General features: G+C 29.4%; 1 protein-coding gene and 1 long non-coding RNA gene across 3 annotated transcripts in view; both read left to right on the top strand.

The window, feature by feature from the left end:
* Positions 1 to 27748, top strand: part of LOC142325602 (copine-8-like) — a 131202-nt gene that overhangs the window by 65046 nt on the left and 38408 nt on the right. For both annotated transcript variants that reach the window (XM_075367549.1, XM_075367547.1), the window contains exons 4-6: positions 17356 to 17574; positions 22319 to 22454; positions 26729 to 26959. In XM_075367549.1, coding sequence (XP_075223664.1) covers positions 17356 to 17574; positions 22319 to 22454; positions 26729 to 26959 — 586 coding nt within the window. The remainder of the gene's footprint in view (positions 1 to 17355; positions 17575 to 22318; positions 22455 to 26728; positions 26960 to 27748) is intronic.
* On the top strand, positions 3490 to 5024 carry LOC142325603 (uncharacterized). The gene is made up of 3 exons (XR_012756574.1): positions 3490 to 4237; positions 4673 to 4750; positions 4836 to 5024. It is a non-coding gene; the product is annotated as an uncharacterized LOC142325603 (long non-coding RNA).

A 27748-nucleotide genomic window follows, 5' to 3' on the forward strand; every position in this document is an offset into this window, starting at 1 on the left:
TTAAATCGTAATAAAATTACATTGCATGATAAATTTAATACTTTTGCCATTTACAAAATTAATTCTTTTAATTGTATAAAAAAAATATACGTCAGTTAAATTAATAAATCCTTTAAACAAAGATTTTTTAGAACATTTAAGCACAGGTAAAAAGAAAGAATTTTTCAAAAGGTTTCTTTTCCAACCGTCTCATTACACATGGATGTTCAATAATAAATACTATATGGATAATCTAGAAATATTGGAAATAAATATTAATAAAGTTGAACATTTAAGAAAGTATTACAATTACGACATTATAATCGTATGCACACACACTTATGATTAAATAGGATCAGTTTAGAGCATATAGACTATTTAAAATACCACAGCCATTTTATACGTAGCCTAATTGTTGTGCTTATTTAAATCAGTTTGTCATGATAACTATCAGATTTTTTATGTATTGATGGTAGTTTTGCATTACCTGATATAATATTTTCAGTTGAAATTGGATCTTTTTGTATAAATTGTTAAGTTTTATATTTTGGTCTTCTCAGTTTTATATTTTGGTCATAATTACAGCACATTAGGCAATACATTCAACAAAATCAGAGTAGAATATGTAATTATAAAGTTAGTTGCTGTTAACATTGTCTAATTCAGGAAATGTTCTAATTCTAGACATTTGAGGGTGAATCAAATTTAAAGGGTAATTTTGCTATTCTACACAGCAAGCAGTTCCAAGCTGGATGGTAGAGCGGGGAGTTAATGTTCAGTGTGTTAGTGAGGGGGAAGCCACTTGGTTAGCTTCTCCGCTCTGTTCTATCATCACTACAGCCATGCGTGAGCAAGAGGTTCTGTTATCTGTTGCACAATGTAAAATCATAAAGGTTTTAACTAATGAAGGCTTTAAACCTGCAGAAATTTTAACTTGTATAAAGGTACAGTTTGGATGCTACACTGTCCCATAACCGAGTGTATTCGTAGCCAGACAATTTAAGGGCGAGCAAGAAAGAGTAGAAAATGAAATTTATGATTGAGGCCCAAGGTCAAGTCTCACAGCAGACAACATCCGTGCCATTCAAGAGCTTATCAAAGATGATCGTCGGTTCACTGTTGAAGAAATTGCGTCACAAGTGGGTATCAGCTACGGGAGTACTCAGTCCATTATCAGTGATCATCTTGACTCTAGAAAAATTAGTGCTCGATGGTTTCCAAGGTTGTTAACCGAAAATCAAAAATAGGTCAGATACGTGAGAGATTTCTGAATTGTTGATTTCAGCAAGAAGGGATCTCATTTTTTGAGATGCTTCATCACATGTGATGAGACATGAGTCTATCAGTATACTCCAGTGTCAAAAATGATGAGTAAGGAGTGGTGAAGGAAGGATGAGACTGCCCAGTGAAGGCCAAAGCCCACCTGTCAGCTGGAAAAATACTTGCAATGATTTTGTTTGACCCAAAGGGAGTTTTACTCATTGATTTTCTCCACAATGAATGAATGAATGCAGCTTACTCTTGCCAGCTGCTACAGTCAACAAAAGCCACCTATTGAAACAAAAAACGGCTATGTCCATCAGAGATGTCATCTTCTCCATGACAATGCCAGGCCACATACTGCGATTTTGACAAGGCTAATTGGAAAAAATGCACTGGGAAACCCTCAACCTCTTCCCTACAGTCCCAGATTTGTACCCCTGTGACTATTTTTTGTTTGCATCTTTGAAAGAATCGCCTAGAGGGGAACAATTCAAAAACAATGAAGACATCGAGCATGTGCACAATTGGTCGATGACTCATCCTCACTCCTTTTATGAACAAGAAATATTCAAGCTTACAAATCGTTGGCAAAAGTATGTAGATTGTGCAGGAGACTATATAGAGAAATGATGAGGTATGAATTGTGTATATTATTAATCAATAAATTTATTAAAAAAATTTCCATTTATATTTGATTCACGCTCATGTATGTACATGGCTTCATAATATTTAGTTGGTATCATGTTTAATGTTTTTGTTCATTTCTGTTAAATGGATATATTTTTTGTTATTTATGTAATTTTAATACACATATATTTAGTAGTGTAAGAAGTATTTTTTTTTTTTTTTTTTTTTTTTTTATCTTGATATCAAAAATGCCTTATGTTATGTTATGATAGGCTTAGAAGACTGAAATTAAAAAGTGCCGATTGCTTGTATTTATAAAAAAAATCATAGTTTCTCTAAAAATTAATAGATTTTAATAATGATTTTCAGAAAAGTCTGCAATTTTTATTAAATAACTATTACAGAATAATATTGAGAATAAACCATTATAAAAACTTCTTTTTATTCTATAAATTACAAACTAGGAATTTTTTTTTAGATGTATCTTATTAATAATTAGAATTTTCTTCAGTGGATGTTTTATTTTCAACTAATTTATGTAGACTGTGTAAAAAATATTAATTTTTCTCCTGTTAATAAACTTAATAACTGAATTTTTAAAATTACTATAAGCTGTTAAGATAGACACTACAACACAGGTATAAAATTGGGAGCCACATATGCAACAGAAATAGTCTTCCGCCTATTTAAATAACAAAGACACCTGAAAATCAAAATAAGAATTGGAAGAACCTGCGTCAACAAAAAGTACTGGAAAGACGAGCAGTGGCGGATCGTGCCTAACAAAGTCATGTACAAAGAGTTAAAATTCATCACTGATTCCTTGCGTAAGAGGAGACTAGGATTCTTTAGACTCATGAGGATGCTAGATTCGAGACTTCTGAAATAGCTGGTACAGTACAATCTTGACTTAAAAAATATAAAGACAGGATGCAGATGGATCAGAGAAATAAGAGCTAAAGGAAATGGCCTTACACCAGAAAACACCAAAGACAAAATAAAAGTAATTGAAAAAAATCAAGGACAAAAACACTCGCTTCACACTCACAACACAAACATTTTCAACGCCAGAAAGGGCATGGAGATCGGAACATATGAAAAAGTACTGGGGGGACTGGCAGGTTTGAACAGTCCCTTCAAAGAGATTTAGATACTGACTAAAGTGATCCTGTGTGATCATAAAAGATGAAAAAAAGGCTGTAAGATAATTTAATATTAGGTTTATAGTTATAATTAAGTTTTAAAGGTTCACTCCTCATTATGAATGTTTGATAAGTGTACAAAAAAAGAAGACTCAATTTTTCAGGAAATTAAAAAAAAAATCCCCTTTCAATCCTATGCACTTAGTTCGATTATGTCAAAAATTTTTGATCCCATTCTTTTAGTATGATATATCCAAGCATTCTAAATAGACAGATATTTTGGCAATACTTTCATCATTCTAGTTAAATTTCTTTCCAGTAAGCCCCTTCTTCATATTTAGAAACAAATAGTAGTCCTGAAGAACCAAGTCTGACAAATAAGAGGATGTGAAAGAATTTCATAGCATAATTCAAAAATGTTGATGTTGCTATTACAGAAGAGTGAGCTGATGATATGTTTTCTTTGTGAAAAAGAACCTTTTATCAACAAATTTTTTTTTCTGTATTTTTTCATTTAGATGATTTAGTAAAGATGTATAATATTTTGTGGTTATCTTTTACTCTTTTCTATAAAGCAGCGGTTTCAATCTTTATGCTACTACGCCTCCCTAATTTTTTTCTGCACATCCTTATCTTTTAATAGATATAATAATATAGACATATTTTAAGTAATAATAACTTTATTATGAAAAAATACTGAAAACTACAATTAACAGAATAATAACAAGATTTTTCTACAACAGTACGAACATGCATATTTATTTTTATATTAAATTATAATTAAACTACATCTAATGCATTAAAATTTACCAATGGAGTGAGCTCGATCGGTTCACAGTCCAATGCAAATATTCTATGTTAGTGGTACAGAAATGGGAAGTCTGGGACAACCTTGACCTTTGACCCCACCCCCCTCTGAAGACACCCCCATCTTACAAAAAAAATGTTTTAAAAAGTAAAAAAAATTGCCTCGTGTTATGTTGTACACGTGCTTGCTGACTGCATAACCTTGTTTACAAAATTGAAAGTTATCTGGTGGTAGTAATTCATTTGCGTCATACGTGTTTACTTGTTATTTGAAAGTTATCTCAATGACAAGGCCAACTGTTTTATATAAATAGCGGGAGATTTTCAACGGTTTTATATACGTTTTACTCTGGTACAGTGATTTGTTATTTAGTTTTTCTTTGCGTATTATCTTCGGTATCAACTTTTTCTTCAATCAGGTGAGTCTTAATCAATTATAATCTTAAAGTGTTAAATATATATATTATTTGCACACTATAAATAATATGTAAAACATTTCCGGTTAAATAATACGTTTAAGAATAAAATGTTCAATTATAAACTTTAAATGTTAAATTTATTAATTATATACTATAAATAATATGTAAAATATTTTTCAGTTAAATACATTTAAAAATTAAATGTCCAGTTATAAACTTTAAGTGTTGAATATATTTATTAATCATACTAATAAAATAGACTGCTATTGATAGTTAAAACTGAATTGAATAAATAATATATCCAATTCTAGGATAATTAGTGTTAAATATTTTTAATATGATAAAAGAATTTTCATTATATTTATTAAATAAGATATTAACTCTAAATTTTAAATAAAATAATATTTTTATGAAAAATGAATTGATTGGTTTCAGTGTTAACAACATCTTCAGCAGCAGCAATAATTCTGTTTTTCAGCTTCTTTTAATTCAACTTTTTTTCTGAATTTATTCGTAAGTAAAATATTTCATTTTAATTTAATTTGGAATGAGTTAAAAATATTCTGTGAATGTGAAAGATATTTTATTTTTGTTACAGACTATATTATGGAATTGTATTGTTTAGAACCATTTGCAGATGAGGTTATTGCAGTGGTCGACCGTAATTTAAGCAGTAGTGGAGTGTTTTCTTTTCTTATTGCTTCATAACATACAGCGGTTTCACTGGAACAAATTAATCTTATTAATTCAGATATCGATTCAAACATGCTTCAGTTGTAAAGGAATGGATGATGTAAGTTTGCTTGTATAAAAATTCATTTTCTAGTGTAGTTACTACGGCAATTATTCATTTGAAGGAATGTTTGTGTAAAATGAAATTTGAAAAAATAATTTACAACTGTTAACCTGTGTTTGTTAATAAGTTCGAAATACTATGAAGCATATCAGTATTTTACGGTCAATGAATTAATAAGCTTAACTGATTATAATTATAGTAATAAGCAGGTAATAGATTATGAAATGAAAGTTATGGAATGTTTGAAATGTCTTCCCTATTTTGTATAGATGTAACCTGAAAAAAGAACTGGCAATAAGTACAGTTTTCATTTAATTTCCAATTTTATTCATAACACTATTACTAATTGTATTTGTGTAGATAGGTATGATAATATTTCATATAGCGAATTTGCAGGAGCTTGCGCATGTGCAAAAACCAGCCTTTTATTAACTTCTGAATCCGAATTGAATCTTTTCATCAATGAGGTTTCATTAATTCTAAATACCGATATATTAAAAATAATAACGAATATTAATTTAAAAGAGTTGTTTTTTCTGCAGATGTCTCATGCTGGAAGACGATATTGTCATCAGAGGATGAGGTAGTTGAGACGACTGCTATACAGCTACATCCCTCAAGAGCTGCGAGAGGACGGAGATTAAATTATTAAATTATTTAATAATTTAAATTTAAGATACTCCGCTTGAGTTAAAACAGTTATTTTTAAAATAAGTAATTTAAAATAAGGGATTATTTTCAAATTATGATAAATCTGAATGTTAACGTTTTTATATTTTTATTCAAATATTTGTATAGAGTAATTTTTAAATTATTAATTATAAAATTGTTAATTAAGTATTTTTATCGGTTTAGTTTCTAATTGATGATTTTCAAGAGTATGATGATGCCCTCTCTGGAAAGTATTGCGTGGTATGTGTTAAAAAATGTGTCAATAGATATGATGTGGGAAGAAATCGATTTTCCAAAGGAATACATGATTGTATATTTTGGAAAGGTTACAAACTTTCCTTAAAAATTTAAATATCGGGTTTGTAAAATCTTTCTAAAACTCGTTTGTCAGGGAAATATAACAAAATTTCTGACTGATATTTTTTCAAATAATTATTTTATAGTGCATATTGAATCACTTTTCAAAAAAGGTATTTTATTTATATAAAATAAATAAATTTAAATTGAAATTTTTTTAATTTGTTTTTTTTTTCAGTTAAATTGTTTCTCAAATCTAATTATGTATATCATAAAGCTAAAATCCGATTAACCTTAGTAGCATATGCTTGCATGCATGTAGTAAATAATATGAATGGTATAATCAAAATTAATGATGAATTAAATCATCTGTTTTTTTATTATTAGATAAAACAAAGTTTAATTTTTATGTTAATGTTTATAGCGAGTTTAATTTTAGTTAAAAGTTTAATCATGAAATTTGCTATCATTGTTTTAAAAAAATGCTTACAAATAATTAAATCAGTTTAAAAATTTTATAATGAATATATTTGTGTAGATTCCTGTAAATCTTTTTCAGTGGATGAAGAAAAAGAAACCTCATTATTTCCTCTTCTTTCTACCGAAATATTTTTTTATGTATTAATGATTATAACAAATAAAAATAAAAAATCGGTAAAAATCCATTTTTTTACATATATAAGTAGTGAATGATTTAATTATTTAACTAGTAACTAGTAATACAAATCGATATTATATAGGAATAATTAGATAAAAATGTATATTTCATATTTTTATTTATATTGTAATTAATTTAAAAATCTATACATTGTAATCAACTTAAATAAATGTATTTATTGTAATCAATTTAAAATTATATCTGTATTAACTAAAATAAATATTTTTTTTTAAAGTTTACATTAGTTTTCAATTTTCATATCCTTTTTACTTTATTTAAACTTTAAGCTATTTATAATGGGAAAGGATTAACAAAATAAAAACTGTTATTTTCTAATATATTTATTGAAATAAAAACTTAATAAATTTTACAATTTTTGTCTTATTTAATATTTTGTATTTTTAAGGACGAATTTAATTGCATTCCAATCCGTTGTTAAACCAGCGTTATCAAACCCATTTTATGGGCCGACCACGGAGCCTTATGAAACCTGTCCTCCCGACGTAATTCCCCTTCAGACCGTCCACTGAAGTCCTTTCAGTGCTAACGCTTCACAGGCCAGCAGGAATATGCCACAACGGGACACTAACTGTATGGAGGGAGCAATGCGCCCCCTTTTCCGGAGGAGTCGCAGTTGCTGATTTGATTTAATAAACATACTTTAACGGTGCAATTTATTATATAAGGTCCTTTTTTCTATCCACGATTCTTCTCTTATCAAACCCCAACCAACGGACAAGTAATTTATTACTGCTTTTTTAAATACTTTTTCCACCAAGTAAACGTTCCCGTACTTAGTTCTATTTAGTTCTTCTGTATAAAAGTTTTCCTTTACTACTTCCCCCTTTCCATCTTTTAGAACTTACGTTATGGGCTGTCATTTTCACCTCGCAAATTTTAAAAACTTTGTTTTTCCAATTCGGAAGATATCCTTTTGCAAATGTATTTTTATACATACCTGATCACCTACATTAAACTTACTGACAGATACATGTTTTCGATATTTTCGGGGGGCTGTTAATATATTTAGCAACACTTCGCGTTCGTTGTTATAAGAAACGTCTTAGGTTTAAAACCGATAGTTCTGTGCACCCTATTGTTATATTTATTGACCAACCTGTCCAATATACTTACCCATCAAGAATTACCCTGTTCAGTAAATTTACGCCACATGTTAGTCTTGAGAGTTCTATTGAACCGCCCAACTATTGAGGCTTTTTTATCAGAGTAAGTTCAATAATGATTTATATTACGTTTTAGTAATAAAGATTTCAATTTTGAATTAAACCATTCTTTTCCATCGTCGGTTTGAAAATGTTTCATTTTATATTTACAAAGTACAGGCTTGAGAACCTTTACATCATCTGCTTTTTTGCTCTTTTATGGAAAAGCGAAAGCAAGTTTTGAAAAACAATTTATAATTGTAAGAATATATTTATAACCTTTATTAAACCCGGAGTATTGTATCATTTCTACTAGGTCACTTTATACATATCATCTATACCTTTCTATTCTATTGTTCTTGTCGAATAGTTTCTAGATCCTGCTTGTGAAGCTCTCTTGTTATTCCTTTAACATTCATCGTTTTATTATAAACTGATTTATTTATAATATCTTTCACTTATATACTAAAGGTTGTAATAAGGATAAAATAGGTTCTTTTTCAATGCATAATGCAATATAATCTTTTATTGAATACTTTTGATAAAAGAAAAATATTTTATTCTATACATAATAAACAAGATAAAAATTCCATTCAGATAATCTGTTACGTAAATTCTACCTCTCAATAAATAATTAACATACCTTTTCACCCCTCGCTTCAAACTGTACTGGACTAAACTCTTACAATAAGGACATTTTTCTTTCTATTCATTAAACGTTTGTTACATGGATCACATACACCTTGTCCATACGGTACGTAAATTACTTTTATTAATTGATTAAAACAAATTTTACAGATTTTTTCTTTTATTTCATCTTCGCTTAAAGGTCTCATTTAAAGTTTATAGTTGATTAAGACTCACCTGATTAAAGAAAAAGTTGATATCGAAGATAATACACAAAGAACACAATAACAAATCACTGTAGCGGAGTAAAACGTTATATAAAACATTGGCCTTGTCATTGAAATAACTTTCAAATAACAAGTAAACAAGTATCACGCAAATGAATTATCACCAGATAAATTTCAATTTTGCAAAAAAGGTTATGCAAAGTCAGCAAGCACGTGTACAACATAACAGGAGACAATTTTTTTTTATTAAAAAAATTTTTTTGTGACGTCAGAGGGGGAGGTCAAAGGTCAATGTTGTCCCAGACTCCCCATTTCTATACTAATGTTATATTGTTTTCTTCAAAAAAATTAAACATTTCAATGTATGTAGTTTTTCCAGGAATGGGTCTGCAAAATAATATATCTTATAATATATTATTCTCAGCAAAAAATTGAACATATGCAATTAAATCGACATCTTTAGCTATATCAGTTACCTCATCTTCTTTAATGGAGAATTTCAAAGTATGCAGCTGAGAAAGCTAATTGATCGCAAATATCTTCAGATATATCATTGATTTTCCTTCCGACTGTATTATCAGAAGCGGAATTTGTTGCAACTGTTTTGCTTACAATTCGCCTATTATTATTCGAACCATGTAAATACCTGCTGGTAAAATTAGGGTTTCTTCTTTTGTATGTGGTTTCTTACATTTTGCGATTCAGTAAGAGACATGGTGTGAAGCCAATAATGCGTTTGATATAACTGAAAATATTTTTTTAAATGTTTGTTTCTGAATATTTATCTCGTCCAGTTTTCTTTGAAATACTTCTATGGGCTTTCCAGTGTAATCAGAATGTAGACTTTCATGGTGCTATTTTAATTTAACGGGTCTCTTACTATCTGAAGCCAAAACTTTCAACACATTGGTTTTTCCAAGCCATGTATAATAACAGTTGTGAATCCTAATGATAAATGCAATAGACTGTATTGTCTTTTCTTGGGAGCTTTACCTCCTTTTTTGCTTTTATTCCCACTTGTATCAGCATCAGTATCTTCATTATTGTCGACTTTTCTCTTGTAACCACTCAAAAATTTAACCATTCCTCTAAAAAATATTTTATTAATATAATTTAAAATAAGTAACAATTAAATATAATTATAAAAATATACTAACGATTATTTTTAGAAAGAAATCACAATAAAAAGCATATCACACCCCACCAATACGCTTCAGTTGACACTTTAGCTACGAGTGATGTTTAAATTTGAGGTTATTGTTTCATGCAACTAGTAGTTGTTTTTTTACATTACAGAAACAGAGTGTTTGCAAAGGTGCCATTTTTAAAATCGTTTGCTCTGGATAATTTTTTAATAAGAATTAAATGAATGTATAAAAATGTAATAAAAACAAACATTTCTTCGCTGAATATGTACTGTTACATTACCATATGAAGTTTATTTTTTTATAGGTATTATGGTATGAACATTAATTTTTTATTAAAAAGTTTTGGCGCCTCCCCTGGCAATAGTCTGTGCCTCACCTATGTGCTGTGCCTCCCAGTTTGGAAACTGTGGCTATAAAGTCAAAGATTACAACATGAGCATCCCAATAGGGAGTGCCTATCACCTTTGCAGCTAGTAGAGCAATTCTCTTCTGTAGAGCAAACTGCTAGACTATTTTGATTGTTCCTCAGTTTCAGGTCAACAGTAATGTAGCTATAAGTTTTATCTTCTGCTATGAAACAGTGCAAAATCTCCTCTTGATTATGTCGAAACAGTCCAACTGTTGTTAGAAATGTTTACTATTTCATGCTTCTGATTGATTGTGAGTGCAGTTTGTGTGTATAGTAATAATTATGCAAATATGACACATCCGTTAATTTGAGATTGTAATATCTTAGCAATATCATGGATTTTTTCAATTTTCTGTTCTCCATTACTATATCATAGATATTTATAATATTCTCTATAGTTTTAACTTTAAAAATCCATTCAAAACGTTCAGCATCGTTTATGCTCATACAACTACTCAAAAAATAACCAAACCACTTGTAAACTGTTGGTGTATCCTCTTTGCAGAGATGCAAGAAACTAAGAATGACTTCAAAAATGTGTTATGTCCACCATCTCAAACTTTGTACTGACTTATCAAACACTCCTCATACTGTCACTGCTGAAATGCTCATATGAATTGTCTAATGCAAAAATATCTCACATTTTGCAGTCAAGTTCAATACCTGCTTTTCTTTAAAAGTGCATCTGCAACTCATTATTAAAAAAAAACTGAGTAATAATAAAAAATGCAACATTATATAATTTTTAATGCAACAAAATCAAAAAAATATAACTGCAAGTATAGTGCAGTACATAACTGATTATAAACAACATATAAATACAAAGTTCAATAATATTCAGATGCAGGCTGTCAGCAACTTGAATTTCTGTGAAATTAAATGTTTTCTTCATCAAATAATAGAGATATTGGGGGATTGTTTAATTATATTTATTATAAAATTTAGGTTATTTGACGTAATTACTCTAAATTGTAGTAATTACAGATTTATGACATATTGTCAATTACTCTTTCATACTTATAAGTTGATATTGTCAGACTTTCTAACAGAATTTGTTTTACTCTGCTTTAAATCCATTTTCATAAGACTTTTGTTAAATGTCGATTTGGTAGGTACAGAAAGAAATCATTTTAATGTTAATTTTGAGTAGTGTGCTAGTATTGTTTTAAATAAACCTTTTGCATTTATTTATGATTATTAAAATTGTTACTATTCTTTTTTAAGTTGTATTGTTTCATTTACAGTGATAGAATTTCAACTGAAAAAGTTATACTAATGATTAAAATTATAGTATTTTTGGCATATTCATTAAGTATCATTTTTATGGGATATTTAGTGAGTCAACAGGTATCTACAATTTATTTTATAGCATGTGACAATCAGGATTGTTGTATATATTGCATTTCTATAACAGTACAAACTGTATTCATGAGTGTAGATTTGTATAATTCATATGCTTTTTGTTAATTATTCATTTATTATTTCATTGTATTGTTACAAATGTAATTGTTTTATTGACACTTATTTTTTATTTAGGATTTATTTCATCATGCATTATTTATTTTGTAGTTTATTGTATAATTTAAATTTAGAATAATGATTAATCATTTTCAATTAAAATTTTATTTATTATTACAGAATTGTCATATCCTACCCTACTAAAGGGCATTTGTATGTGTGTCTGTTTGTGTATCCGTCCCCCTTAGCTTAGCACATAAAGCACGAGTAGTTCGAGTGATGTCATTCCGTATAACAGTAAGTAATAACGTGCTCAGATAACAGGCACCGGAATTTACCGATCACTAGTGAAAAATCCCGATTCGTTAGTACATGTTTCGTGGTGGTCAGTGTATACTTGTTTCATTAATAAAAGAAAGGGAATTAGTTAATATTTGGCAGTAAAAAAAATATTTTTTATTTAGCGGTGGAGAGTTGTTTGTGTGCAGCCACCCGGCGCATCACGCGGTATGCTCTGCACCAATCACATGGTTCGCTCTGCGCCAATAGCAGCAGCTGAACTGGCAACTAACACAATTTCACATGAAAAACATAAGAATAAACAAACAAGTCAGCGTCCTTAAGACAACTCCCTGTTATGTATATGGCTAGCGTTAAACATTATATTTATATTAAATTCTACATCTACTCACTCCTAAGCCTGTTTTAAATATAAAATCACCAAAATGTTCAGAAAAATATTTTCTACACACTAATATTTCTTTTCTTAAGATATTTCTGTAAAATACTTAATATTGACACAAACAATAGAAACGTGAGGATACGAATGCATCAAGGGTCCAAGGGGGCAGAACCCCCTGGCTAGACGATCCACTGAGCAAAGCGAGCCTGACCGGCTAATAATATTATATTTTATTTTTTACTATAAAGTGGATTATTTTATTAAAATATTATAATTAATGTATTTTGAAACTTTTTTTCTTTATGACCTCTATTTCCGCTCACTACTGAGGATGGGATGAGTCAGAAGTTTAACTTAAATGTAACCCTAAATTTAACTATCTGAAATTAAAAAGTGCTTTAGCCTGATTATACTTTTTTCTCAGCTTCTAATGTTGTACAATAATCTTTCCATAAAGTTTTGTCATGCAAAAGAAGGCTGATATTATTTTAATTAATGTACTATAATTTTGTGTTCTTTAACAAAAATATTTATTCCAATTAATCTGTCCTATTTATCACTGAATAAATTTCTCTTAAAATCTGTCTGTGTGCCTCCAAATTTGTTATTATTGGTTTATAAATTAATAGACATTAATTTTCAGTTGTTAAAAGAATTTTTTTACTAATTTCAGATTTCATTATCCATACTGTTTATATAAAGCCTTTCTTCTGTAGTTTGTTGCCTGAAGCCTTATCTTCCTAAATTTTGATTAATTAATTATTTATTCTTCCTCTAGTAATTACAGGGTTATGTCTATTACAGTTACTTTAATTCCTTTTTTTTTTAATGATAAGGAATGGAGTTTTTATAGTATGAGAAAAAATACTGCTTAGCTTGATTATCAGTTCCTGCTCTCACATATTCTTCATCAGTAAACCTAATGTGTCTCTGTTGAAAAAGGAGAGGTTTTACTGAAAGTAATGGATTATGAATTTTTTTAATAATTTTTGTTATTCATTGGTGGACCTTGAAAAAAAAGTCTAATTTGTCATGAAAATCTAGACCTGTGTAAGAAATGAAACTCAAGACCTTCAGTTTAGTAAACTGTAATGCTACTGCTTGATTTTCCAAGGGATTATAGGTTACTTTTAATGTTTCTGTAATAAATGTTATTTTTCCTGTTGTGTATTTATTTAGATATGTTACAATACTTCTCTACAGACAGATGTGATTAACTCTTTGTGATTGTGCTTCTACAAAGTCTAAAACTGGCGTTATTAAAGTAATTTCAGTGTTAGCATTCTTCTTAAGTCATTTAACCCATTGCCAAGACAATTCTATTGATGCATGGAGAAGTATATTTAAAATAATAAGTTTCAGCACATTGTCTTGTAAAATGAAAGCCTTCAGTGTTTCTGTGAAAAATAAGGATTTGATTTCTTCCCATTATTAATTTTTTTGAGAATCTAAAGCCCTTTTCATGATTAATGTAAGAATTCTCAAAACTCTATATTCTGTTGTTTTGGCTGTTAATGTATCCATAGATGAAACCACACTTCATCTGAATAAAAAAAATTCTTCCAAAATGTACACATCACCTTAAATAAAGAGTTTGAACAACCTAGAACAACAAAGTATTGAAGTTGTCTGTTAAAGTTAGGTTTTCCCAAGTTCTTGCACTTGCGTTTTTTGTAGCCTTTGAACAACTCGATCAAAAGTCCAATCTGCTGGGAATATTTTCTAGGTTCTTTCTTGAAGAATGTGTGACTGATAAATGTGGTGCAAATTATCATGTAACACTGATGTACATCAAAGAAATTTCCTGTTTCATGAAACTTAGACACTAAACGAAAGACAGTCAGTTTATGTGCTATTACCCTATTGTAAAAATTAGCCATTAAAGCAATCTGGCATTCAGAGTAACACTTCAGTTATTAAATAATGTTCCGCAATAAATATAGGATTGACTTGTGAAAATGTTATGCTTGTTCGACTGCTGCAAAGTACTGACATGGAAGAGGGATTACAAGTCATATATTACCTATGGCCTTGTCTAATGCAGCCTTAGCAAAATATCTGCCTCACCAGGAACCCTATAATAATAAATTTACATTTAAGTGTAGGTTTGGCATCTAATCTGGGTTGCATGACTTTATGAATTCTCTGCGTTATATAAACAGATATTTTAAATATTTTATCTGAGAATAATTTCATTTAAATTAGAGTATGAAATATTCCTTTTATCCGTAATCTATGGATAATCCATAGTGCATTGTTTTGTTGTCAATTCCATCACTGTGCTTAGTTTTTGTTACTTTAATTACATCAACTTGACTTATTGGTATCGTATTAACACAACTATTGTTTTACACTAACAAGAAAAATATTATGTCAATTATTTACTTAATTTATGATTTAAATGTTGCAAAAAATTAGTTTTAGTTAAACTGTAAAAAATATAAAATTGATTCTTTAATCAATTGAAGTGATATCTTATTCAGAAAGAAAACTGTTTGTATTCAAGAAATCTGACTATTTTTTCCAAAGTAGTCTTATAATCCATTTTGCAATACTTAATTTTATATGTATGTATCTAGAAACTTTGAAAACTTTTCTCACATGAAACATTGATTAAAAATTTGGTATCTGTATTTATCTCTTCATATAGTTTTTTTTTTTTTTTTTTTAGTACTTTACACATTTCTGCTATTGTTCCACACATTTTTATAGTTGTAATGTTATAATTAAGTGTAACTTTGAATTTATTACAGCAGAATTCTTTTTAATTATTCAGTTTGATAATGTTCACTATTTTTTAACACAGCTGTATTATATTTGTATATTTTTGTATTTCAAGGCTTTTCTGCTTAATAAGAACTATATAATAAATTTATCTGATTTCTTAAAAGTGATTTTTGTTTTTTATTATTTTAGAGAAATTTTTATAGAAAAAATTCAATTGTAAGGTTTTGTGAGGGCTTCTTGAAAGTAATGATTGTTGAGTAATTTCTTTTGTGTACACCTGAGAGATTCACTGTCATCCAGTTTATTAACATTTTTTTACTGCAGTTCTACCATTTGTCATGGATCACTATGGTTGTTTAAGTATGAGTTCAAAATTTTTAAAATGAATAAGATCAATGATGATGGAAATACAAATGTCAGGGATTGATGTGTTCTTTAAACTAAAAAAGTATATTTCTGGCTTAAATTCGTAGATAGTTGGTTTGCTATTTATAGTGGTAATACAGTGAAGGAAGGAAATGTATGAAAAATGATGTGTTTTAAAATTATAGAACAAACATTGATGACAAAGAGCATTATATATGGTTCTTAGATATCAGATAGTTAATTAAGAAAGAGCCTATTGATATGGAATTAAAAAATGTCATTGTATTACTATCTTAGTCTGGAATAGATTTATGCTCGTCAGATACCATATTTGATTATGGAAGACCAAAAACACAAGTGAATGGGGTTTACATTGAAGTTTTTTGATGCATGACATTGAAGAAGGTAATAAATTTATAAATTAAATTTATTGGTGATGGAGCTTCAGTACTTACTTACCCCTTTTAACAACACAATTGAACTTCTTTTTTGTAAATAATGTATAAATATGTGATAAATTAAGAATTTTATTTTTAAGTTGTTCAGATTAATTTTTTTTTTTAAATTATTAGTACTAATCAGAGTTTTAAAAATACGCCATCTAATTCTTAGTTGGTATTTGTCATCTTACCAGATTAGCTGAACTAATTTTAAAAAACTTTTTATATTAACATATAATCAATTCTGATTAAAACCCAGATGATTTTTTTAAAATAATTTACTTGTCAACGGAACATTTTTGTGAAACTGTGTAATGTGTAGTGAATGTGACTATTAATAACATGTTGACCTGTTTAACATGTTGAATAAGAAATCTTTTGATTGGATTTGCCATTTTACATTTCCTAATGTAAAAAATTCACCACAATCAAATATATAAAATTACTCATTTACATTTGTTTTAAAATAAATGTAAAATTAAAATAGTAATTTTTAAATATAAAATTTACATGTTTTGTACCCTATTATACTGTAGTAATTAGTAGGACTACAGTATTTTGTAATTGAAATATTATTAATCAGTACTACATTTTGTTTTCATATTAATAAATGTAAATAATGTATTTATCTTAATTAATATTCTTTACTCACCATATACTATTTTTTTGTAATTATTTATTACAGAAATATTACTGTTGTAAATTTTTACGGTCTTAAATACTACAGAGTAATTGCTGGTAACAGTTTCCTCTGTTGATATAATAATTGTCACTAAAGACTTCCAAACTCGTTTAGAACGATCTGTGGTCTTTTTAGAGAGAGTTCATTATATTTAATTAAAAAAACCAATCATACTTTTTTATTAATAGAAATAAAGAAATTTCTTTTATAAATCATTTAAACCTATAAAAAACAAACTCCACAGCAACAAATTAACTATAAACTTGATCTGTGTGACATTTTTAAGGTCAACTGATATGTCTATATAGTAAAAACCTATAAAATCCTGGGAAAATGTTTCAATAAGAAGTTTCCAGAATACTTAATTATGGTATTAAAATAATAAGTAAAATTAAATTTAGTGTTTTGAATGTACAGGTAGATTTTGATAATATTTTATTCATGTTGATAGAATTTTTTTTATGTTGCTTTATCATTATTATCATCACTACAGTGCTGATGGTTAATAAGGTTTTATTTCAAATGACAAGGCTTTTTTTATTTGACTCCTTAAAAATTTAATCTAATTTCATTTTATATGAAATTAATAATATATTGCTATTGGATGGTGATATTCTGAAAACGCTCCAGCAGGTAAATTTTCTTATTTATTTCTCTGTGTTTGGTGGTTAATATTTAAAACTGAAAATGAAATTTTGATTAAGTGGTTAAAAAATATGCATATTCTGTTGTTAATAAAATAATTCTTTATGTAATTGTGACGTAGGTTAAAAAGTGGACTTTAAATCCAGTGTGGGATCCGTTTACAATAGCTGTACGAACACTTTGTAATGGTGATTACGATAGGAGTTTGAAAGTTGTGTGCTATGACTGGAATGCTAGTGGACGACACAGTCTAATTGGTGAATTTTATACTAATTTAAAAACATTTAGTCAAGGACCTGGTCCTAATAATCGTTATGCGTGCATTCATCCTGAAAAACAGGTAAGTCGTTAAAAATTAGTAGTCATATTAGTTATTCTAGAAATACAGAAAATTCATTTTTCATATTGTATTACATCTTATGGTATATTTTATTTTTATGTAATTATATTTTATTGTGTATTTGGCCTTTATAGCTCAGTTGACAGCTAAATAAATCAATAAATATAGTGATGTGGTTCATATGTAACCAGACTAATCAGTTGCTCTGGTAGGTGAATTTATGAATGAATAATTTTTTAATTCTACCATAAAAGGTAATTAATCTTTGTGAGTTTAAAACATACAAGGTACGATCAAAAAGTAATGAGAATTTTAATTTTTGTCATACAGGATTTTACTTATTTTTCTGTGTTGATATTGCCCACTTCAAAATAGTCCCCCACAGATGTGACTCGCCTACGCCAGAATTTCTTCCAGTCCTCAAAGCATTTGTGAAAAGCATGACACAGGGTGCCATGTCTAGAGAATATGGAGGTTGCAGGATCAGTATTATATTATTTTTGGCCAAATAACTACAAATTAATAGTGAAGTGTAAACTAGAGAATTTTTTTTGTCTTCAGTCATTTGGCTGGTTTGATGCAGGTCTCAAGATTCCCTATCTAGTGCTAGTCATTTCATTTTGGTATACCACCTAAATTCAACATCCCTAACAATTTGTTTAACATATTCCAAACGTTGCCTGCCTGCAAAATTTTTTCCTTCTACCTGACCCTCTAATCTCAAAGCAACGGCTATTCCAGGATGCCTTAATATGTGGCCTATAAGTCTGTCTCTTCTTTTAACTATATTTTTCCAAATGTTCTTTCGTCATCTATTTGTCGCAACACCTCTTCATTTGTCACTTTATCCAGCCACCTGATTTTTTATGTTCTCCTATAGCACCGCATAGCTTCTAATCTTTTTAATCTCAGGTACTCCAATCGCCCAAGTTTCACTTCCATATAAAGCTACGCTCCAAACATATACGTTCAAAAATGCTTTCCTGATGTTTAAATTACTTTTTGATATAAGCAAATTATATTTCTGACTGAAAGCTCATTTCACCTGTGCTATTTGGCATTTATATCACTCCTGCTTCATCCCTCCTTGTAATTCTACTTCAAAAATAACAAAATTCTTCTGCCTCCATAGTCTTTTCTTATCCTATTTTTATATTCAGCGGACCATCTACTTTATTTCTATTGCGTTTCATTACTTTCATTTTGTTTTTGTTTATTTTCAAGTGGTAGTTCTTGCAAAGGACTTCATCCATGCCACTCATTGTTTCTTCTAAATTTTTTTACTCTTGGCTAGAATTACTATATCATCAGCTGATTGTATCATCTTTACCTTTTCACCTTGCACTGTTCCTCAGATCTAAATTGTTCTTAAACATCATTAACAGCTAGTTCTATGTAAAGATTAAAAAGTAACAGGGATAGGGAACATTTTTGTTATACTCCCTTTTTTATTACTGCTTTTTTTCTTATGCTCTTCGATTATTATTACTGTTGCAGTTTGGTTCCTGTAAATGTTAGCAATTATTCTTCTGTCTCTGTACACTTGAACCCCAAACTTTTTAAAATGCTGAACATTTTATTCCAGTCTACATTATCAAATGCCTACTAGAGTTATCATGATGAAAAAAATTCTTAGAATTTTTTGAACACATTTGTCATCATTTTTTTGGATTGTCCCACTATTTGTTGATCATACAACCTTGTAAGAATTTGTAATGGATTATGTCATTTTAATTGGAAAAAAATAGTAAAAAGAACCTTAACATTCTGTTGAATTTAGGGTGTTTTTTCCAGTATTAGTTTTTTAGGAAGCTTCCAGTAGTATGATTTGATTAGACCTCCGTTTTAATATCATAACTGTTCACAAATGTGTGAGTTGAATAGCGTCCGCGGTCATGCTCACTATTCTAAATACTATAATCCATATAATAACTTTACATTAAATAAAACGCACTGATTCATTTGTTCAAACGATTTTTTAATATTTCTTATTTAGCTTTTTACATATTTAATTATATTTTATATATTTTTACATTCTTGTGTAGTTATGAACATGCGAGTGAACAGTACTATTAAATTAATGCATATATTAACATCAACTGTACTTAACTAAATATACAGCTGTAAAAAAGAAGAAAACGAGACAGTAGCAAAATATATCACAAATATAAATAAATAAAATATGAAGCTGAACAAAAACTATGTACCCCCACATTTCGTAATGGGGGGTACCCCCCTTCACTCTCACTCTCTCTCTCTCTCTCTGTGGTTTTTTAGGTAGATTTGAGTCTGTTTTTAATGCTCTGAACTCGAGGGTTTTATTTTAACTGTTTAAAACTTATAAAATCTGAGACTGGATTGTTTAAAATTTTGAAGTGTTATTTGTCATAATGCTTTAAAGTGGAATTGCTGAATCTCAAACTAATAAAGATCATACTTTCCCATTTTTTGATATATTATACAAGAGAAATATATTTCCATATTTACTACACAAGTGATTTGAAACGAACTATATTGGCTTCTTTACAAATTCAGTGTTTTAAATTAATTATTGATGTGAAATTATGACATGTCAATTTTTTATTAAATTTATGATTACGTATTAGAAAAGTGAGGAAGGGGTGTATTCTTAACAGATTTCTTTTGACCATAAAACTAGATTCCTTTCTAATATAAAAATTAGCTGCTTGAAACGAGTGATATATCTGATGTTCACAAGATGATTTTGAAGTTTTGCTTCTTAAACTTAGAGCTCCTCCAGTTTTTTCTTTACGACTGATATTTTGTAAGTCCATGAAAAACTAAGGCACAATATTTCAGCTAAAATATTTTTTTTTTATTTCTCAACATAGTCTTCTTTGAAGTCTCTACACTTAGTCCAGTGATACTCAAGTTTCTTGATTTCATCCTTTCAGTACGATTTACCTGAGTCTTCAAAATAAACAGATTTTTCAGAATAACTTCATAATTTTACGTAAATTATTTTACAGCAAGCCACTTATTTATAGTTTGAAACAGTTATTAGTCCCAGGGTGCTGAGTCTTGAAAGTAGAAAGAGTGCAGAAGAATTTCATACTGTAATTCAGACAATTTTGTTATTGCAATTGCTTGCTGATGTTGAAATTTTAACTGTTCTTTTTGATAAGTTATTATTTGTATATTTTATTGACAAAATTGTGTATAGAGCCAAGAACAACCTTGACCTTATACCAAGGATTGCCCATCATTTTGTAAGCTGTGATGTGATACAAAGTTTTGGCCAGAAATCACCTTCAGTACTGTATAAACAATAATATGGAATAAAAATAAGGTATTCATTAATGTATCAAAAGAAAGTTTTAAGACAGAGGAACAGGAAATAAGTCACTTGTGCAAGGTTTTGGCAGTACAGGGAATAATTGAACTATTCCCAGGTAAAGATTGTGAGCAGACATTGCATTGTGACTGCAGCAAATGAAGAAGCGTTATCATGAATCAACACAACTCATGCGGGTAAGCAAGCCGCATCACTTGTGATCACAATAGTGTAGACTTCACTATTGATTATGTAATAAGTTAACTAACAAAGCTTCTTTTTTGCCCCAAAATATTGTGCCATGAACTTCCAAGTAGAAAACTTCAGCTTGGATGTTTTCTTTCTCAGTAACAAAATATATCACAATTCCATAAGTTTTTGCTTCATTTCAGGCATTTCATGCAATATCTATGTGTGTCTTCAGTCCCTGTACAGCTCAACAAGTTATTGCATTCAAAAATTTTGTGCAGAATCAAATATTACAACACACTGCCCAACAATTTCATTTTATGATTTTCAGTAATCATCTTAAGCACTCAACATGCACATAGTTTCCAATTTCTCAGATATTTCATGTAGAAGCAAATGTGAAATTTATGGAAAATGTACTGAAAGTGAATGTCATGATGAAATGTCTGCTTTAATTTTTTCATCAATTCCACGTTCCATGTCATTTATAATCAGGATGGCCACCTATGCCATTCATCATCCTGCATGTTACCAAGTCCTTCATTAAATAGTCGCACCCATTTCTTTACTATGATATCACTCATTGCATTTTCTCCATAATTGTCACAGATCAACAGTGAATTTCAACAGGTTTAATGTTCTTTGCATTCAAGAGACATTACAGATTGAATTTCCTGTGCAATTCATATCTCAGTTTTCTTAACTGTTACAAACTGAAACTAAGAAGGAAACATACTGGAACATTTTTGAAACAGAGTTGTGTCAATCCCTTCCTGGTATTTTAGGTGACTCTGCATGAATTCATAGGATTTTGATCATAGCATTGCAGCTGCAATATTTAGAAACAGAACTTACTTTCTTAATAAACTTCATATCTTTGTGTTATTTGTTATAAGCTTGCATCTGTATTAGGTATTGAGCTGCACCTCATGTGTTGGTGTTTTACATATTCTTTATCTTAATGTATCTTTTAGCCTTTCATAAGATGATTGCAATTTTTTTTTTGCAACCAATTTAAAAAAGAAAGAAACTATTATGCTTAAGTAATTAATTTTATCCAGTGTGATTTTATATTTTATTTTTAAATAATTATAATAATTTGTTATTATTAGAAACTCCTTACCTGTATGATCTGTTACTTCTTAGTGCTTTTCGAAGTAGAATAGAATAGTTCCTATTTGTTTCAGATGTTTAAATTTTGCTGTTGAAAAATATTAATGTTTTGATGGAAACATTTTGTTTTCTTTTTACTTAATTTAGGTTAGGAAAAAAGGTTCATATTTGCATTCTGGTGAAATTTGTTTGGATCATTTTGAATTGAAGCCTGTTTATTCATTCCTAGATTATATAAAAGGTGGTACTCAACTTCATTGTTCGATTGCAATTGATTTTACAGGTTTGCTAATCATAATTTATTTTTTATTTGTGTATGTGTGTGTGTGTGTTACTGTGAAAGACATATCTGGCAGATAGCTGACAAATGATATTCTCCGGTGAATGTCGACACATACCAAATACAAGCCAAACATAACGTACTCTTGCTCCACTCACTAACCTCATGTAATTAACATTAAATATGTAAATTATATATGTTATTCTTCAACACTGGAGGTGATTAACAAATTCACCGCATTTGTTAAAATGCGGTGAATCTTTTTAATTTGATTAAAAAGATTTAATCAAATTTTCAGTATTTTATAAATTGCAAGGGCCAATTAGCATATACAGAATGTTAACTGCATGAATGAACAATAATGAAACAAATAAATGGTCAGATGGTTTGCCCTTTGTTCAATTTTCTATAAAAATATATTTATTCAGCTTTCACCATCAGTACATGCTGAATGCAGTGAATTTGATTAATCAGCTCCGATATTGGCAAATAATGTATATAATTTGTTTATTTACATTAATTAGACGAGATTAGTAAACAAAGGGAGTGTAGATTATGTTTGGCTTAAATGTAAACTTCCTTTTTCTACTTCCTTGTACAAAGTAAAGGAAGTATTGTAATCGCAAAAAATTTTGGTTTTCAGATTTCAACAGAAATATTCATTTTGACCATTCCTGAATCCATTTTGACTAGTTTCAGCATGACATCTGTACATACTCTCTACTGTATGTATCTCATATAACTCAAAAACGATTAGTCATAGGATGTTGAAATTTTGGATTTAGGGCTGTTGTAAGATCTAGTTGTGCACCTCCTCTTTGATTGCAATCTACTAAACCAAAAGTGCCCAAAAAAACCCAAAATCTAAATTCTTTTGGATTTTGGGCTTTTTCTTAACTGCAGTAATAAGCCCTCATTAAGAGCTTTTCAATGATAAGTTGTATTTATTTTCATTGGTTCCAGAGTTATAGCCAAATAAAATTTTAATTAATGAAGTGTTTGGTTCTTACAAGGGGAAGGCACATCGGTTCGAATTAGACTTTATCTCTTTTTTTTTAAATTAAATATATTGATTTATTAATAATTATTAATCTCTTACTGTAAAAAAAAATGTACGATGAATAATTCAACAATAACAGAAGAAAGAAGAAAAACTTGCAAAAATATTAGTAGTTAGTTATTAATGAAATAAAATTTTATGTACTTTTCATTTTAAAAAAAAGTGTATATGTAATTTAATTTAATAGGCATACAAGGAAGTCATGTGGTGTCCGTATCAGATTTTTTTTATGAGGGTTTCTCATAATCTATTTACCTTGTACTAGGTGATTTTGTTTTAACTTCTAGTTATCGTTTTGACACCCACCAGACCTTATCTGTGTTTGTCTATATATATCAGCAAAGGTCTGAATGTGTAATAACACTGATAGACAAAAAAAAATTTGTTTAATGTTTCTCTAAGTGTGATACTTTTTTGCGTACATTACAGATCTGTAAATAATTTTTCTATCACCCTTAGTTTTAAAAAATTACACTTAAAAAAAAAATTAAGGGAAAATATAGTTAAAACATGTAAAATTTATAATTTTGCATGGCCATACCTGTTACAATAATTTTGCTGATGTTTTTCTTTTATAAATAGCCTCAAGCACATCCTGAATTAATGTCTAACAGTAATCGGCTAGCATGGTAGTATTCCGTTTCCCTTTATAGTGACTTTCCATCACCAAAATGTCTTGGTGGAAATGTTCACCAAGGTTGTCTGGGAAAAAATCTAGGTGTGAGTGGAGAAAATGTATTTTCAAAGACATTACATCCCATAGCTCTGTATGGAGTAAGAAGTTGATTAACAATATTGTGGTAACTGTAGATTTTTGTTTACCAAGAAACATTTTGCAAATATCTGTAAATGAAGTCCAAGCTGCACTTTCTACATTACTTAACATTGAGTGAAATATATCATCTTTGACCAATTCTCTCTTATTTGAGAATATTCCTTCTTTAATTTTTCCTTCACTTACATTTGGAAATTTGTGCCTGATGTACAAAAATCTGGGACTATCCTTCTTCATTGCTTATACAGAATTTTTCATTAGTCCTAGCTTGATATGAAGAGGGGTAAAAATATTTTTTTTGGGTTCAACTAAGGGCTCATGAAAAATATTTTTCCCATTTGGAGTTAAGTTGTCTCGTTTTTTTCACTCTTTGGTAATATAATATTTATCCCTAGCTCGGCTATCCCATTCGTTAGGCTATACTTAGTATAGCCTAATGAAGTAGCTGTAACTTTCAAATCACCACATATGTTTCAGGTATGTTTTTTATAATTTATTTTTTCAAGAACGTCTTTCATCACATTGTATGTCTCTTTCAAATTAATATCATAAGCAATTGGTATCAAAGGATATTTGTTACCGTTACATAGTAGAACCACTTTTAAACTCTATTGGATGAATCTATGAAAAGGCGCCAATCCTCAGTTTTATGAACTTTTCCTAAGTGCAACATAAGCTCATCAATATTTCTGCAATAAACCAAATTATTTCCATCAATAAAGTACTAAGAAAGTTCTTTTTGTCGGCTTCGAAAGCCCAAAATTTTTGTATATTTTAAGTAAATTCCTACCTTGCAGTCTTGATCCTAACAGTTCAGCTTGATTTTTTGATAAATTTAAATCCCTAACCAAGTCATTTAATTCACCTGGTGATATAAGATCTGGCTTATTGGAAGATAATTCAAAATCAAAATCATTGTTGTCTTCTTCTGTACTGCCTGATTCTTCATCGCTGCTTTTGAAACATACATTCACAGGTGGCTCAGGACCTAGAATAGTTTCACTGTGAGGTACAGGCTTGATTACAGATTACAACGAAGGATATTTTACATTATGTTTAGATTTTTTTAGAAATTCCAGACACACTTGTTAAGCATAAGTAACAATCGGTTTCATGATTCTTTGGTTCACACCAAACCATAGGTACGCCAAATGGCAAAGACTTCTGTGTACCTTTCAGCCATCCTCTTAAATATACAGAACAATTAGTGCATACTCTATGAGTAGCCCATGTCTTATCCTGATCACCAATTTTACATTGAAAGTACAAACGATATGCTTTTTTAATTAAAGATGTAATATTTTTTCTATTTGATTTTACGATAAACTCACCACATACATAACAAAAGGCATCCACATCATTACATAATTTCGAGGCATTATGACACTGCACTGTTAACAAACTTAAGACAACAATAAACTGAACAAAATTAATTCATTCCTAAATCCAGTGCTTAATATAAACAACACAGCTGTGTTTTCAACTACATTTTTTGACCTGCACAGACATGATTAATCTTGTCCATGAAGGGTCACTCTTCAGTCAAATCATTCAGTCAAATCTCTTCAGTCAAGGGTCAAATCATATGACATCATATCTAATAAGATATGATGTCATATGATTTGACTGTGATTTAATTCGTTGTCTAGTATCGTTTATTTATAGCTTACAAATTACATTAAAAAAGTTAAACAATAAAAAATGAGCTAGCAAAATACAATATAGGAGCTTAAAGTGCATTTTTTTTACTACAGCAATGTTTTCCTCAGTCACAGACGAAAATGGCTTGACCTGACCTTGCAGCATCTTCAAGGGCAGAATTTCTTCTTTCAAACTCAACACCACCCAAGTATTGTTTGTACTATAAGAACAATTCTCTCTAAGCGCAGGAATCATTCCTCTAAAAACTGATCTACTCATAAGCCGTGTGCAAAATTGCCTGGTATTCAGCTTCTGACCACAACATCACTGCCTCTTTTCACTAACACATTTAAAAAGTAAACGACAAAGAGACAGAACTAGAGTAACAACAGTGCAGATTGGAACCTGTCTAAACATGTGCTAACTTGTAACTACCTGTGATAATCCATTCTGTCGTACTGCAAAACTTTATTAGTGCCCTTTGTATTTTAAATTCTTGTCATACTATTGGAAACATTTTTGATTGAAACTCAGATTGGCATGTCTCTGCTGTATTTGTTTGTTATACCAGATACTAAAAAATCTTCACAATGAAAAACTGCACATGGCGCTAATGTGGTAGTGGTTATGTTGGAGGGTTACATATGGCTGTTTGGTTGTAAGAGGAAATAATCTTCCTTCTACAGAGGTTATCTTTCCAGCGTAGTATAACTTTGATCTAGGAAAATTATTTTGTTAAAATTATATTAAGCACTATGATTAAGCACTTTTTATAACAAAAATGTAAAAATATTTTTGCAGGTTCAAATGGAAACCCTGAGGATCCAAATTCACTTCATTATGTGTCAGGAGTTATGCCAAATTGTTATGAGCAGGCTATAACTGCTGTTGGTTCAATAATCCAAGATTATGATAGCGATAAATTATTTCCTGTGTTAGGATTCGGTGCAAGATTGCCACCGGATGGAAGAGTATCACATGAATTCTTTGTCAATATGGATCCCAATAGTCCATATTGTAATGGTGTACCAGGTATAATTGTAGCACTTTTGATGACTGTAGTATTACATTGTTATTGTTGGTGAATTACTTTGGTGTTAATTAAAGCCTTAGTATAAAAGAAAAGGAGAATGTGAAAGCTAGCTCAGATGCAGTTAAAGTTTTTCTAACTTTGTTTTTACTGTAGTGCATTTTAAAAACTATCTAATATTTTTGAACACAATATGTTACAGATATAAAAATTCAAACTTAGAAAAAAGGGCTTTATGATCTTTCATGTTGTTTGTTCTTGCTTCTCACTCTTTCTAAATATTGAAAGATTAATTTTCAGTTATATTTTGTAGTTACAATATTGTGTATTATGTAATAATGTTTATTATTACTACATTCTTGTATCAAAATCAAACAGTCGGCGTTGTTTGATTTGAAATTTTTTACCTTTGTATTGTCAGACCGAACCAAATTTTATAGTAAAAAATTTTGAAAAGGTTACTTCAAAATATATTCAGTATTTTTACAATCATCACCGATTGGTGTTGCTGTTTTCACTCTGGTTTCAGTTGATATTATCACTGGCAGTTTTTTTTTAATTAGTGTTAAGAATTTTAAAAAAACAAGTGATGTGTGAGTTAAATTGTGTGTTCATTTAGTATATCATTGTGTGTTTTTATGTGTATGTATTTCAGATGTTCAAATGTATGAAGATGTGGGTTTTTTGTTTATATAAAATTTCAAGGCCATGTCATGTTGATTGATTTGTGATTTGTTTGTTTCTATGACATGGTTAGCAAATCTTGATTCTTTGTCATTGTGCAAGGCTGT

Source organism: Lycorma delicatula, chromosome 5 (assembly GCF_047948215.1).
Source record: "Lycorma delicatula isolate Av1 chromosome 5, ASM4794821v1, whole genome shotgun sequence".
Taxonomy (NCBI): domain Eukaryota; kingdom Metazoa; phylum Arthropoda; class Insecta; order Hemiptera; family Fulgoridae; genus Lycorma; species Lycorma delicatula.